General features: G+C 43.3%; 1 protein-coding gene across 5 annotated transcripts in view; it reads left to right on the forward strand.

Moving 5' to 3' along the window:
- Positions 1 to 16,349, forward strand: part of LOC119166621 (SH2 domain-containing adapter heavyweight) — a 232,187-nt gene that overhangs the window by 9,304 nt on the left and 206,534 nt on the right. For 3 of the 5 annotated variants that reach the window (XM_075891521.1, XM_075891524.1, XM_075891523.1), the window contains exon 1: positions 321 to 648. The exons of 1 other annotated variant lie outside the window; for it this stretch is intronic. In XM_075891521.1, coding sequence (XP_075747636.1) covers positions 558 to 648 — 91 coding nt within the window. In that variant the 5' untranslated portion in view covers positions 321 to 557. Of the gene's footprint in view, positions 1 to 320; positions 649 to 16,349 lie in introns of those variants that run through there. One more of the 5 variants, XM_075891522.1, reaches the window with a different exon arrangement.

Below are 16,349 nucleotides of genomic sequence, written 5' to 3' on the forward strand. Positions count from 1 at the left end.
TTAAATTATATGACAATCAATTCGGTGAGAGTCTTCGGGATTACTGCTGCTACTGTAAACTATGCTGCCAAAACTATTAATCTAAAAAATATAATTTTTATGGTAAGTGATACAGTAGCAATATTGAGAATACAAACATTTTAAATGTTGTCTTGTTTTTTTATTGATGATGATCACAAGCATAGAGTAATTCTATATAATACCTTCCACGTACAGTTCCTCAACACAAGCAAAGTTGTTTGCGCCATCTAGGTAAGCTTGCACAAACTAAACATCACCACTCTCGCATCTCTGGCGGCCAAAACAAGAACCAACGGGACCGTGCCTGTTTCTGTCCGTACGCGAACCAACCCGTGCGTGCGTGTGCTCGGGCTGTCAAGTGCATCGGCGTCGAGTTTTTTTTAATTGGGAACAGTACGCGCCGGCGCTAGGAACGGTGCTTCTCACGGATGGTGTGACCGATGGCCGTGCACGCATTGTGAATCCCCGGTGGCTCGCGGACCTATCGAAGCCGGCCTGGCCTCCCTTGTGGGCTTTCTTTTTTTTGACAACGGGCGATGGCCAAGATCCTCAAGCATCTCGGCTTCGGCAAAAAGCCGCCGATGCCTCCGCGGGTGGATTACAATATGCGGTCGTACCTTGGATTAGGTGAGTGCCCGTGGCTACTACTTGTACTTAACGCTAGCGCAGAGGAGCGTACACTGCTTTCTGCTTCTTTTCGCTGAATGGAGCCGATGGAGCTGCGCTTGCTGTTTCCGCGCATGCGGTGTTGGAGTCGAGCGCGTCCGTATCTTCGATTTTGTCGGGCGGGGTGAGTGACTTCCGAGCAAGGCACGATTATCCGTCATCTTCCGCACCGGACCGCATCATTTGATGCTCGTCGGGCAAAGCGTGCCAAATTTTCCTCGATCGTGGCGCAAATGCATGCGTTAACGCGACCTCGATCTGTATTTTTTCGCGATGCACCATCGGTAAACAGCGGCTCCGGTTGCGTGCGCGCGGAGTTCCATATCGCGATTTCGTCCGCTTTTTCCGCGCGATCGTGTTCTCCTTTGACAGCGCCTGGTCTATTTTGCCTTCCGTGCACGTCAGAGCCAGCGTTCATTAACGTTGGTTAACTGTTAGCCACTATAAGCACGTTAATTTAGTAAGGAATATGCAATATAATAAGGGGGAACGAGATTGGCGAAGGAACTGAACCAACATGCAGAGTATTCATTCGTACAAGAACATGAGTGCTTTGTGCCCGTTGGTCAAGGGAAATAATTGCGTTGCATGATGCAAAATCGTCTATCTGATACACGTGAGTGTTGAACTTGTTTGTGAAGTAAGTGCTACATGTGCATTTCTGTAGTTGCTCCCCAGCTTAAAGTGGATCAGGTATTGTGATGTTGTTATGCATGGCCGGTTACCGAAGGTTTGGCACGAGAAGAGGATAGAAATGAAAATTGAAGTAAAAAAAAGTAAATGCAGCATCTGTACTACCGTTGTCCTATTTTTTTCTTTATTATATATTTTTCTGCCTTTCCCCATGTCTTGTTTTTTCGCGCCCCTTATTTTTTAAATTAAACTCGTTATTTTTGACAGTGCTTTAGTAGTATCAAACCTAAATATACCGGTCTCTCAATAAATTAGATAGATATGTGGGGTTGAACGGTTAAAAGCCACCATATGATTATGGTGGTCTTGGGAATAAATTAGACAGGTTAGAATGATCTAGAGCGAATCACTGAGTACCCGCGAAAGGCGTGGCTTGCATAGGGCAACACAAATGGGGTTACGAAATGAATGAAATTTACATCCTATTCGGCCACTGTGGTCTGGGGAAAAAAAGAATCGTAACTTTCGTAGAAACTTTGATTCGCTCATTTTTTTCCTTGACTATGAAAAAAAAAAGCATACGTGAAAGAAAAGCTATGAAGGATACCATGGTGGGATTCGATATAAATCTCGTGATAAGACAGCCGTCGACTTAATATTTATGCATAAATTGGAGTTCTGTGCAATACCTTAAAAACTCGTTCCACCAAGCAGGTAAAGTACAACACCCATCGCATATGTTGCATTTGTCAGATACGTCAACTATCAGATCATTCGTGAATATCTAACAACAGTAACTTTAAGTAAAACGCTGATGGCGTATCAACTCTAGACCTTGTAAACGTTGGCATCGGAAGTCGGGTGAACAACCTGCCTTGACCCTACTTGAAAGTTTGAACTGGGCCGCAGTAAATCACCACTCGTTCATTCAACTGAACGCAGCTGTTTACTTTACCGACGCCGTTAGAGAAGTCGTAATGCATTTTGACGTACATATTTTGCGGTGCTGTCCTGACGAACACGAATACAATGCGCATTGCATAAATTTCCGCACTTCGTTTCCTTGCGTTACGGCGCGGAGCTTTGCTCCGTGCTTCATTATGGTACACACCGCGCCGGCATGAAAATTGGGTCGCAGTTCAAAAAAAAAAAAAAAAAGGGGGGGGGGGTTGTTTTCTGCTAACTGACGAAATAGAGCGTATGACAGATATAAATGCATGTAGGTCGACTGTCGATGGACCTAATTGCATGCGCGTTACAAAAATTTTCAGTCTTATTCTTTCGATGAATAGTTTGAAGTCTTTGTTTTTGTTGATTGTTCATTCCTATTTGCGCCTTCGTGCTGTGGTTTACCGATGGCGTTTCTTCCGCACAGCTTGACTAGAAGGGTCTCTGAATTTTGAAAATGCTCTTTCTGAAAGGTAACGGCCGCTGAAATCGAGCCTCGCGTGCAGCCCAATATTCAAGGCCATGCGCAAGTTTCTCGATTCTTACGACTTGACAGCAGAATTGATGAACATTTCTGTGATACCGCAGTAGTACGCGAGGGCTAATATCAAGTTTCTCGAGCCCTGCTGTGTCGCCGTGCAACTGCTGCTTTCAGCAAGATGCGGGAGTGAAGTAGCAGCATGACTCAAACTCCCGTCGTGGTAGTACATTGAGGTTTATTTCTTTTTCCTGTACATAGGAAATACCGAAGCGAAAGCAAAAGGCTATAAAAGCCTGACGGACGCTCTTGGTCCGAAATACAGTCTGGTACACAACTTAGACGCAGATAAAAAACAATTTTTTACACAAAGACAATCAATCAGGAAAATATAATCAGACAAATAAATGCCACAACTTATAAGAAAAAGAACAGAACAATGCGCATAACAAAAGACAAAATACCATTAAAGAAAAACATCATTATCGCAATATGTAAAATAGATGAGATCAAAAACACATTTGCAGACATATACATTTCAAAAGCAAACAAGAGCATTGAAACTATACAGTTAACAATTAGTGCACACAAAGTAATAACTAATCGAAATATTAAATTAAACATATTCAAATCAGTTATGAAGGAAAATTTCCTTGAATGTATTTTTGGATTTTTTTTATTTAGGTCAACAACATTTTGAAGTTTGTTGAGAAGACTGGGTATTTGATAGTTAGTATGGTTACGGTACTCGACTGCTGGCTGAACCAAAACTAGTAGATTATATATATCCCGGTAGCGGCTTTGCTATTTCGGTGGAGGCTCGTGTTATTGGATTTGAGAAAGGTGATTCGAAATTGCCGGAGCGCTCGGCGTAACACTGGTGCACCACGGCGTAACGCTGCTTCGCTACGGCGTAACACTGGTGCACTACGGAGTAATTTAGTGCACTGTGGTGTAACACTGTTGCACTACGGCGTAACACAGGTGCACTACCGCGTAACTCTGGTGCATAAGCAGCGGGCGACTCCCAATTTCTCATTCCTTCCCTGAAGATCAGGAGAGCAGCTTTGTCACGGTAGAACTCTGAAAAGAAGGGGAAAAAAAACTGAAAGATGGACGCAGCGTCATAAAACCAGACAATTGCGCATAATAATAATCGTTAATAAATGTTACAACTTCTTTGAAATCTATTCGATTTGAACTCTCCTCTTCACATTCTCCGGGCCACCTTTTGCTACATCTTCACTGCTATCACATATATTTCGTGTTATTCTTTTAGATAACGCTGACGCCCAGTATGTGTAATGACCGGGTCTGGCCCACTCGATAGTCTAAAGAAACTGACGAGCAAAAAAAATAATAGTGCTAAGAAGGTGGTTTTCGTAAAAGAGTTATGAATTTGTAAGGGCATGTTTCTTGCTGTGCAGATATTAAGGAATTATTTTGCTGTTTCATTAGAAGAAAACCTGAAACGGTCCCAGTAGCACATCTTCACAAGTACCATTTTTAATTACACGCACTTTGCTCATATGCACCAACTTCAGTGCACTTTTTATCGAGCCATTTCAGACCTATACAGTCCAATAAGTGGCAGATTTAGTTAACGCAAGCTCATCATCATGACACGGTAGGTTTCAGCGTCTTGCGTCGCTGCGATCTGCATGCGCATGCTGTTTTGAGGGGGCGCGACATTTAAAGTGAATTCTCGGGTTTTCCGATGATCTACTCCAAATCAAACTCGGCGCAAAAAAAACAAAAAAACAAAAGGACTGGTACAACTTGGAAAGAAACGGACGCAACAGGTGCGTGCAGTGCATCTCCCCTATATCGCGCGTGGCAGCCAAAACAAACAACCGAGGTTGCAGAAGTATATCGGGAGAAAATGCGTACAGAGCGGCGGGAAAAACCCGAAACAAGTATATAGTGCGCATCGATCAACACCTAACGGGAACCACGCACACTGGTCCGCCTCATATGGAGCTAGAAAACAATAAAATAAAATAAAAGGTAAGGCTGGTCCGCCGAACGCATGCACGCAGGGCCACGTGTCGCGGGCAAACTTCTGAAGTCATGGAAGAGAGACAGAAGCGATATGGTGCGGGTTTTACGGAGAACAAGCTAAGCGAATGCTGGCTGTGTGATGTCATGCTCTCCCATGCACTTGTACCTTCCTTCTGCAGTAGCAGTAAGGCACCAAAATATCTGAGTGAGAAAAGCAGCAGCGCAGAGCGATAAAAAAAACTTTGTTGTTGTTGTTTTGCTTTGCCGGGCTTTATGGATAGGTTCGGCTAAGTGGGGGTGATTATAAGCAGTGGCAAAAGCTCTGATGGGCTGAAAGCACCCATCTGAATATTATACAACGCGTCGCAACCTCCGGCAAGTTCCTGCTCGTGTCCTCAAAACTTATCGTCTGCATTTCCTTTTATTCAGACATGCACAAGCACGACCGGACTGGAGGAGCGGCAGTTCTAGTTCGGTCATGGCACAAATTAGGCAAAAAAAATCACGCTAATTTACAGGGTGCGATAAACGTCCATGACGCAAACATATCTGAGTGTCGAGAATGTAGAATATCGTTGTCCAAATATTTAGTTATATTTTCAGGATATAGTTTAAGCGCTCGAGACACTAAACAAACAAAGCAGAGGTCTGCGTCACTGAACTTTTTGAACTTTTGTGACACAAGAACCTTTGCTTTCCACGTTTGCGTGACACAGCCCGACCCTCTTTTTTCGCAAGATACAATATTTCTGCCTACCCTTAAAGCCTTATGGATGTGCTTGACAGCACCGCAGCTTGGTGCCTGAGAAAAGGAAGCCTGTGAACGGAAGGTTCTTCCATATTGCCGTCACGTCTTGTCCTCTATTTTCGCATTCGATGCGCGCGGTTATCGCGCAGCTGAGCTTTCGCGGTTGTCTTCTGGTGAGTTTTTTTAAACGAAAAAAAAGAAAGAAAAACAAATCACGCGGAATGTGGGAACTGGGCCATGGACTCGCGAACGCCCAGACGTTTCCATCATTCTCAGCCCACGTGACGCTGGTATTGGCATCGCAAGTATATAGAAGCGGCAGCGTGCGTGTATACGTAATAGGAAGCGCACGTAAGATTACGCCTCAGACTTAACGCATGCGTACTTATGTCGCAAAGACGTGATCGGCGGAACATGCAAGACATTTGCTGCGCATGCGCAAGAAATAGTGCAGCGAATTATGGAGCCAGCTAACCAAGTCTCACCATGTCGTCCGCCGCAGTCACGGTGCAAGCCGAGGTGGTACAGTGGTTACGGCGCTCAGCTGACAGCCGAAGGTCGTGGGTTCGATTTCGCCGATGGCGTTTGCATGTCGACTAAGGTGAACTGCCAGAGGCTCTTCTATTGTATAGTACACGCGTGCTTCGACCTTGCACGTGAAAAAACACCAGATGGTCGAAATTTCCGGAGTCCACCAGCATGCATATATACAGCGCGCCTTCTAATCTTATTGCCGTTTTGGCGCATAAAACCGCACACATTATTACATTATTATTACCATGATTACGAGTGTCAAATTCCCAAACAGCTTTATGTATATTGGTGTCCAACGATAAATAATATCAAATGACGAAAATACTTTGCTTCTTGATGTAGAACGACATGCAATTAAAGGAGTTTTCCGATAGTATATGCTTGTGCTTTCTCATTTTAGTGCGATAGCGTTAAAATTCCGGCGTCAGTGGTTGGGAGCGAAAAATCTTTTATCTTATAATGCGTGCTACAAAGAGCCCATTGCCATCGGGCGTCACAACATGCGATTATCCTAATGACTTCGTGTTTTAAAGCTGGTAACCCACTAAAGAAGGCACGAACGTTATATACTGCGCCTGTTCAGGCTACGTAGCGGGTGCATAGCGAGTTTCATGCACTAAGTGTTTGCAGTACGCACTATAGCACAGAATATCGGTACCGCGTTGAAAGTGAAGCTTTATATAGGGTCCCCTAATGTTTGAAGACCACATTCGGAGGCAGAAGTGTGTAGCTTTTGGTTAGACTCGGTCTTTCATGTCAACGGGCTAGCAATTTCGCAAACGGTTTATTGCCTCTTCCCATAGAGGCGCCGGTAAAAGTAATTTGACGCCGTTTAACATTCACGACGACACTCCGTGCATGTGAAACTATACGTCGTTTGAAAAAGAGAAAGCATACAGTGAGGTTCTTCCCAGGGGGGACGAAAGTTTGAACAGTCAAAAGCGTTCGCTCCCGCGCTATGAGTTCTCGGCGACAGCAATCAAGCGCACCGTCTTTGCGGTGACCATGGCGTAGGAAGTTTTGGTCAACACGCAAAGAAGACGTTATTTTTACGAAATTGCGATGTTGAGATCCAAAGCTAAATTACTACATGCATAGAGCTGGTCTGGCTCGATCGTTCCCCTCTTTGCTCATTTTGTAACAAGGATGAAACAATCCAGCATTATTTTTTATTGTGTAGTCGCTTCAAGTCACCGAGGAAAAATTCTTAAAGCTGCTTTTGATCGAATCAGATTGGATTTCACTATTTCTAATATTCTCTCGCCCCGCCGCGGTAGTCTAGTGGCTGAGGTACTCGGTTGCTGGCCCGCAGGTCGCGGGATCGAATTCCGGCTGCGGCGGCTGCATTTCCGATGGAGGCGGGAATGTTGTAGGACCGTGGGCTCAGATTTGGGTGCACGTTAGAGAACCCCAGGTGGTCGAAATTTCCGGAGCCCCCCACCACAGCGTCTCTCATAATCATATGGCGGTTTTGGGACGTTAAACCCCACAAATCAATCTAATATTTTCTCCTTGGGTACTTCCTCATTAGTTCGTTGTCACCGGGATATATCTGTTCTGCTGTAGAAAAATTCTTAATCGAATCAAGGCAATTTTGATTGCAAATCTCTCAATTAGTGAAATTTGATTTTTTCTAGCCATATTGTAATTCATTAGATTTAAAAGTAGTATGATCCCCTCTATCTAAATACTCGTTTCTTGGCCAATCCCCCAGAAAGGGTGTGAGCCCTGCTTTTAGGCCATCATCATCATCATGGCACCGGGGCGTCGTGGTGGCATGCGTGGTGGCCTCTCGTGGAGCTCGCTGGCTCGAACTCGAAGGTGATTGGCCGCACCGTGACGTTGATTTGCCGTGCCACTGGCGTTCTGGTAACGCTCGATTGGGGCGCGCGCCCGAGCCATGCGTTGCCGGGTCACGGGGTGCAGACCTAGACGGCAATCGAAACCGGCCGCGCAAGGCTCCATGATGATGATGATGATCATGATGATGATGATGATGATGATCATATACATACGGCTCACACCCATTCTGGTGAATAGGCCAAGAAACGAATAATTTATTGATAAAAGTTATCACATAAATATTGTATGATTACTGAATAATAGACTAGTTGGAGTAAATTAATGATACTACCTTCGAGAATCGAGATCAAAACCACCCTGATTCATTAAAACTTTTTTTCTACTGTGGAACATAGATACCGGTGGCAGTGACCTAATCAGGAGGCTCTCAAGGATAAAATATTGGAAATAATGAAATCCAAATCTAATTCGATTAAACACCGTTTTGAGTATGTTTCTCCTCAGTGAATTGAAGCGGTTGCACGATAAAAAAATTATTGATCAATTGTTTCGTCCTTGTTACAAAACGAGCAAAGAGGGGAAGGAGCCAGGCCAGCTCTGTGCATATAGCAGTTTAATTTCGGAACGCGACAGTGTGTTTTCTGTTTTCGTGTTGAACAAAAAGTCCCACTCCAAGGGAACAAGACGCGTCGATACTTGTTTAGATGAGTGAATAATGTTTTACCGGAGTGTTGAATTATGGCACACCTTCTAAATCTTTTGTCGATTTCGAGGGCTGATCTCGGAATAATTGAGAGTATAGCGGACCACTGAAGGCGTAAGCCATTCTTGCTTTTCCTCTTAATTCTCCCTAGTCGTGCACTCAGACTTGTTTTGCGTATGGTGCTGTCATCGCATTCGTCACAACGTCCTAAGTGCACCCACTGAACTCCTCCACGATCGCAATTATTCTGACGTTTGCCCGTCTTATACAAATCATCCGGCAATTCTCACGAAGATACTTACTATTAACTGATACAACGCGTCCGTCAAATCACCTTATTTGACAATGTGATCACACGACAAACTCTAGTATAGTGAGCAATGGAATCGGTCTGGAAAACATCACCGTGGGGGTTGCGCCTCTAGTGGGCGGTGCTTGCTGCCTGTGCTAACTAAAACATGTCGTGCCTGACTCATGCTTTCCGATTTTGTGTAAGACGGTAAAGCGTTGTGCATGAGTCAAAGGCTGAGCTCATCATCATAACCGCCGTCATTTTTGCAGTTACCAGCTGTGGTAGCCGAAGATGCATTTCTGAATTGGTAATAAATGTTGATTGATTTATTGATTTTGCGTTTCCGAGTTTGAGGACGCAGGTTCGATGCCATATATGTTAAGGTCGCAGCATTTCGATTGAAGCGGAGTGAAATAATATCTGCGCAGGTCAAAAGAAAATTTGTTGTCGAAATTAATCCAGAGTCGACTTTCATGGTGAGCCTGTTTACGAATACAACAGTGAAATGAAGAAATTTCACTGTTGAGTTGTGGGGTAAATTAATAACAGTGCAATGCATTCATAATTTTCAAACAGTAAACCTCAATTGAGAGGTCTCGAAAAGTACATTTCGCGTACAAAATACCCCCTAGAAATAGGTGTCATTGATGGAAAAAATATTGAAATAATAATGAATGTACCTAGCTTATGGTATTTTGAACAGAGTACTTGAATATAAGTTTAAGTATGTTTTTATTTCATTTTTTGTTATATCTTGTGATCTGTCTTTTTGTATTTTGAAGCCTCCCTGTATCATAAACTTTGAACATTCGGCAGATCCTACGTACCCATGGGAATCGACATTACACGAAGCATGCGGAGGGAAGGTGACTGTGTTGTAAATTTTTTATTGAGCGACACGTAATGAAATCACGCTTAACATATATACAAATGTTGCACGCATATATAAACACATGTTGAACAGTTGCAGAAGCTTACATAACAAGTTGTTTGCACTTGCGCAACAACGCCAACAGAAACACGAGTATCAGCAACACCATAAGCGATAAACTTATATGAAGCACTGGTGCTCGTAAAGATTGCAGCCCTTGTCACTGCTACGTAAGTTGACTTCGAGCGAATGTCGCCTAACTATAATTTACGTTAACCCGACGTTACGGCTGTATGATAGGAGTACATATGTAATGTTTATGAATTTGCGTAGCCAGCACTGCAACCACAATTGACGTTTCAGAAACATTACGGTCTATATTTGAAAAATAGTTCCGAGACGTAGCGTGGCTCTGTGGTATATATATAGAATACTTGATTGCCACGCAGAATGCTGGGGTTCGATTCCTGCTGAGACCATGCTAATTACTGTGTGCGTTTGTTGGGTCAACGCTGCTGATGTCGGCTTTTTCCTAACGCTAACGCGTTAAAATTACTCATGTGTGTTCTCGCCGTTCTTGGGTAGTAGATGTTTCTATCACCTGTGGCGCATACCCGCACGGAGGTATGTGCCACTGTTTAACGGGATGTGTTCGAGGGCGTACGTTACGAGATGTGGCATTATTGAACTCCTCCCATACTAATTTTGGTTGACGCGAAGTTAATGGAGTGATCACGAGAGCAACCATGCAGTCGTAAGCGGCTATAGATAGTAGATATGTATACGCAGATAGATGCCAAAATTGTTTGCAGTATGCAGAGAAATACTTCGAATTTAAAACTGTTTTTAGCGCTATCAATGTATTCGAATGTCTAACGTTTGTAGATGAAACAATGTATCGTCGGAATAAGGGCGTTATTATTATTATGTTTTTTTTACTTTAGGAACGCAAGATTCTTTACAACGGACGCAAATAAAACTACATGGTGGCACGATGCCGTCAGTTGTTGCAGTTATTTTACACCTTTTTACGGCAAACGTGTTGGGGTTTACGAAAAACAAGATGAACGTTCGTGCTTTATCTTGCGATATCGGTTGAATTTCTGTTGCATTCCGATCATTTCGCCGATATTGCACGCTTCGATCATCCGCTATTACATCAGTGTACGCTCTGTACTGCTACCCCATTCAGTCCCTGGAACTGAGCCAAAAGTGCGACGATCGGTTTTATAGCTTCGGCAGCAGGGCACTACATTCAGGCCCGGCCGTGGCCTCTTGTCAGCGTTTGCCGCGGAACAAAGCCACCTGTTCTCGTTGACGTGTCTCCCAAACATCTGGTCTTGGGACGTGTAGCTCCAACTCCCAATGCTGGAACAACCGCGTTGTGTTGCTGTGCGCGCGTGTTCGCGCGATGAAGCTGGCATCTTCTAGTGTGCTTTGTATGTTGTGCATGGTGGTTTTGAGTATTAGCAACAGGCTGCCAATAATAAACACCCGGGAGATGTAGTGTTCACGCAGTGAAACAGAATTTTTTTTTATATAACGACTGTCAGAATTTTTTTTATATAACGACTGTCATGCGCCATTGCGCGAGATTATGGGCGTTGCGTATTATTGGCTCTGACGTAAGCCTTGGAGTCGACGTAACACAAAATAAGCATGATGGTAGCTAAAATATTTGCATTACTTAGCCACAAATTGTTGTGTGTCAATATGCAACTACTACATGTAACAGCCCTATATTATGTACTCTACATGCGAGTCGAACCCGTTACCCTGTGCTTATTTATAGTAGCTACGTCTTCGTACAATTGTGTGTGTCTTCGCGTGTCCCTTACAAAAATGGTTCTTGAATTTCTGATTACATCTTGATATGTTTTTGATGACACATCAGAATGTAATAATAAACTCGAGAGCTAGTGACTTTTATCATCAAGATGGCAGCAGGCACTCAACAGAGAATACACTTCACAAATTATGCAGAAAAAACTACGCAGATTTTCAGCATGTAAACCTGATGTATAAACACTAAAGACATTTTTAAACATTAAGTTCACAGCAGCCACTTAGCAGAGAATACTCAGTATATGATCCTAATTTTTGTGCGAAATGTTTCCTAGTAGAAGTTAGCTATATCGCTTAAGAGGTGTACACGAAGGTGAAGCCTATAGACTTTTCATAGTCAAATATGGACCAAGGGGTTCAAACCCCGAACCTCTGGATCCAGAGGTTCGGGGTTTGAACCCCATGGGGTTTGAAACCCGTGGGGTTTGAGTACATATCACTTCGAGGAGATATATAATTTCGACCAACTTGTTTTGAGTAATATTTAGCTGTCTGATTTTAACTATGTGGTTTATCATGCCTATTCAATTGATCCAACACGGGGTCCGGACAGGAAGGTGTGGTCGAGTGTCATTTTGTGCTCTGTACCACATTGAGAAAAAAAGTTCGGGGGTGGGGCACGGGCCCGCTGCGCCACCCCTTGGATGCGCCTCTGGTTCAGACATTGATGGGGCGGCAAATTTTGCTGCATATTTTTACACAGCGTCGCGTTTTGACAGAAATGGCCTCAGTGCCAGAGGGAGGAGGTTGAGCGGGGGGGAGGCACTGTATAGCAATACTTATATCGTACACCCCCCACCCCCCTCGAAGGACAACTCTGTGCACACCTCTGGAACGCATTTCACCTCGTTCCGAGTGCTAACTACTTTTTCCTGTGTCATAATCATGACTGGGGGCACAGCCAGGGGGTATGGGGGAGTCTTCAAACCACCCCTAAAATGTTCAATTTTGCATGAGAATATATGCACGCACACATACAAACCCATGCACAAACATACACAAATTATCGTTGAACCCCGGCCGCCCTAAAAAATTTCTGGCTACGCTACTAATCACGACTGTGATTTTGCCATACCTTTTCAGCATCTCTTTGTCTTAGTATCAATGTCCAAACCCATTGATCCACTTTTGAAGTTGCAACCATTTTTGCTGAGTCACGGTCATCTAGTGAACATGGCTATAACTCTTATCCCATTATTTGACCTGTACCTTTCTATACAACCATCACAACCAGCTTCACAGTTGTTTAAACTTACCAGGCATCATTTTCATGCTCTGCTGACTCAACTCATGCCTTAATCATTCTAGGTTCATCATCATGGCTCTCATCATCGCTATTGCAACCCAGCTTGTGTGAACTACTGACACTAATATGCAATTCTGATCACTTTTTTTTATTTTTTGACTGTCCACCAACTTGCACTGTCAAGCTATGAGCGCGACTATAATGTTAACCTAGCTTTAGTCATGTCCTTCTTCAACTTGGACATTCTTTGGTATATCACATACCATGATTATTCATTTTATTCACGAGATATCAATTCTTTTTCAATCTTTTCATCATTACGGCTCCTCTTTTGGAAGGTCACTTGGTAACGATACATATTAAAGCTTCCTAAAGCATTCACTGATGTGTACAAACACAGTGCAGATGTAATCTCACACTAGCATATAGGAATATAAATTAAAAGAATTTTTCATAATTATCTTGATGAAATTCAGATATTCAATTCAGGTGCTACAGCCATGTTTTGTTTTTTTTTTCTTGGCAAGCAGACCACAAGTTAATTTTTTGTTGCGTGTTAGAACGTCGGACCCCAAACATGCATGCCGAACAGTGCGAAGATGAGTCTTCCTTACTTTTCCTGATAATGAATTGTCAAATAAGATTCCTTTGCTGATATGTAGGCAAACAAATCGAGGTCGATATTGATTCATATTGAAATTTCCATTTCTCTTACTCCATGCCATGGATGCAGAGTGCTTATATATGCATACATACATATACAATTATGTCGTGTGGTGTAAATTAACCTTATTAATTGTAATATACATACAGAGAAAAGACGAAGCAGCAGTTTGACCAATATAAGGGCAGGAGTGAAGAGAGTAAGAGACATTAGTTAAAGAGGAAGCAAGTGTGGACATAAGAACAAGGTGCTTCTCGTGATGAATGGTTTTGACTAAGTGTTAAGGCTTCACATACCTCAATAGTTTTTAACCCATGGGCATACTATTTGTTAAAGGTGCACCATGCAAAGCAAACAGCTAACAACTGTCACCCTGACAAGGGAGAAAAATTTGCTGCGAGTTGCCCTGGAAAAGTAAATGTGATTGATTTTGCTGTAAATTCTACTGAAGTTCACATTTTCTTAACAATGACCAATTATAGAATCTCGCATGTTGAGTTCTCAACAAACCTAAAAGAAACAGAATAGGAAAAACATTTCTTTTCAACAAGTTTATTCAGAAAAGCACATGTGTGATTGATATCTTAAGCAATTTTGACGTACGATACCCATAAGTTTACTATACTTAAGGAACAGCTAATCCCCACAGCCATAATAAACCACATCCAAGAAAGTAAAACAAAGTAAAAACTATACAGATGCCGAGCACTTTGCATATATGTGTGAAACACAAAAGGTAATTACTTTAGAGCAGTGACTTCAGCTGTACACTGCTTATCAATTAATTATGGGAAACAATGAAAACATAAGAGGCTTCATGTTGACATAATATTAAACAGCCATATGTAACACAAAAGTGACATACTTGTGATACTTTTTTGAAGTACTACATAAATACCAAAACAAATAAATTTCTAAGCACATTTTGAACTAAGCTTCTTAGCTGTGTAATACACAATGATATTTGAATCGATCACCTCGATGCTCGATTCAAATAGGTCACAAAGCTTCAGACGAAAAGCACTTCAGAACCTCATGCCAGTGGTATCAACAAGGGGAGTATGGATGCTGCGATTGAAGCACAACTGTGTGAGGAGAGAACAACCACTAGTAACGAAAAACAAAGTTTTGTTAAAGGGTGAAGCAATCTTCATATTTTACAATGTGGGAATCGAGAGCAACCGCCACCCTGGCGCCTGTTTACCCAGCTAGCACGTGTGGCAGAACCACGGGGCCCCGAGTGCAGTGGCCCGCCGTTATTTGGCAGTATGGCTGCCGTGGCTATGCCGCCAGGCCTTTTGTCTGGTGAAAGCTGCACGCCAGCTTGTCAGAGTGGAACCACGTGTTCGGACATGTCCAAGCGAAGCGCTCGCTTACCCTCAGGCGGGTCACATGGGCACGATAGCACACGTCACTGCGCTTTGCCTGTCCCTGCTGGCTGCCTGTGACATCCCCTCTCCCCAGAGCTTGCTTCTACCTGACGCTGGCTTGCTGTGAGATGCTCTCAGGCTGGCACGAGAGGTTTATGCCCACAACAAACATGCATTTGCCAATCAATTTTATTTAGGTACAATCTGCAAAGATTGTACGGCCTCTGAATTATGGTGGTGCAATTTTAATTTTTGCCGTCCACGGTGTTTCGAGCTACATTTCATTGTGGGCGAACGCGTGGAGTGCTGTGTCCGACCAGCAAATTATCCTGCGGGAGGATACGGCCCACGTTTAATGCCATACTCATCCCTCGGTACCTGTGGAAATGATGTGCTGAGCAAGGACGTCCGAGGACTTATGTCTAGATAACACCCCGGGACAACTGCAGTTCAGAGTAGTGTACTCACTGCACGCATCTTTACAAATCAGCAATCCTGGGACCTGGTTTCCATCGTCACGACACGGCATGCCTACCATATTTCATGTTATCGGTAAGCACATGGCCAAGCCATCTTTCACAATGCTCATAAACGATTACAGGTAAAGTTGATTAATCATAGATTAAAGCAAAACATAGTCTACATAGTGTCCATAAAATTTTGGTACTTATCGCCACATTTGGTGCTCATTTTGTACAGTGCAATACTATTTTACCATGACCATTAATTAAATTGCAATGGCATAATTTTAGCATGACTAGACGTTAATTCTTGGGAACGAAGCCCACGAACAACACAATCAATGTACACTTGACGAGAACTGCGTATAGGTAAGGCAAACAATGCTGCAAATATGAAAAATAAGCTGCTTCTTGCTTTGCGGTACGCATCACAGATTTTTCCGCTAAACTCTTGCCAGGTGGTAAAGGAGCCCTCGTGGTTCTCATACTTCGATTTTTACACTGATATGTCATGTCATACAGCCTCTACGTGGCCTCAGCAAGGAACTTTTCATTCACTCTGCAAATAAACAAATCCCCATCGGAAGCCAGTGCAAGACATTTTTCCACTGAAACAAGTGACACACGCTTGATTTCAGCAGTAGATTCAACTTTAACAAAATGGTAGTGTTCATCCTTGCAGAACACCTCAAGCATGTTGTGCTTCACAATGTACACCTGAACAGAGAGCACTGTCTCCTTTAGGCATGCACACTGTTCATGCCCCTGTGAGCAGTACACACTAATGTCCCGAAGGCGGCCAAACAACCCATTGATAATGACGAATGAATTTACCCTTCGCGATCTGTCCAGATCCGCAGTGCAATATGCAACGTTTCCGATGCTCATCTTTTGAAAATGAGTGCCATCCGCACTTCGCACTGCTTTACCATAGAATGTAGTGGTCCCATTCTGCACAGATTCGTAGCCCTTAATTCGTAGCCCTTCATTTGTGCCTTGAACAAATTCTGAGTGTGTGCATTTTCTCTTGCAACATTACTCCAAAGCGTAGGCAAGGCTTGCATG

Source organism: Rhipicephalus microplus, chromosome 1, assembly GCF_043290135.1.
Source record: "Rhipicephalus microplus isolate Deutch F79 chromosome 1, USDA_Rmic, whole genome shotgun sequence".
Classification (NCBI taxonomy): Eukaryota; Metazoa; Arthropoda; class Arachnida; order Ixodida; family Ixodidae; genus Rhipicephalus; species Rhipicephalus microplus.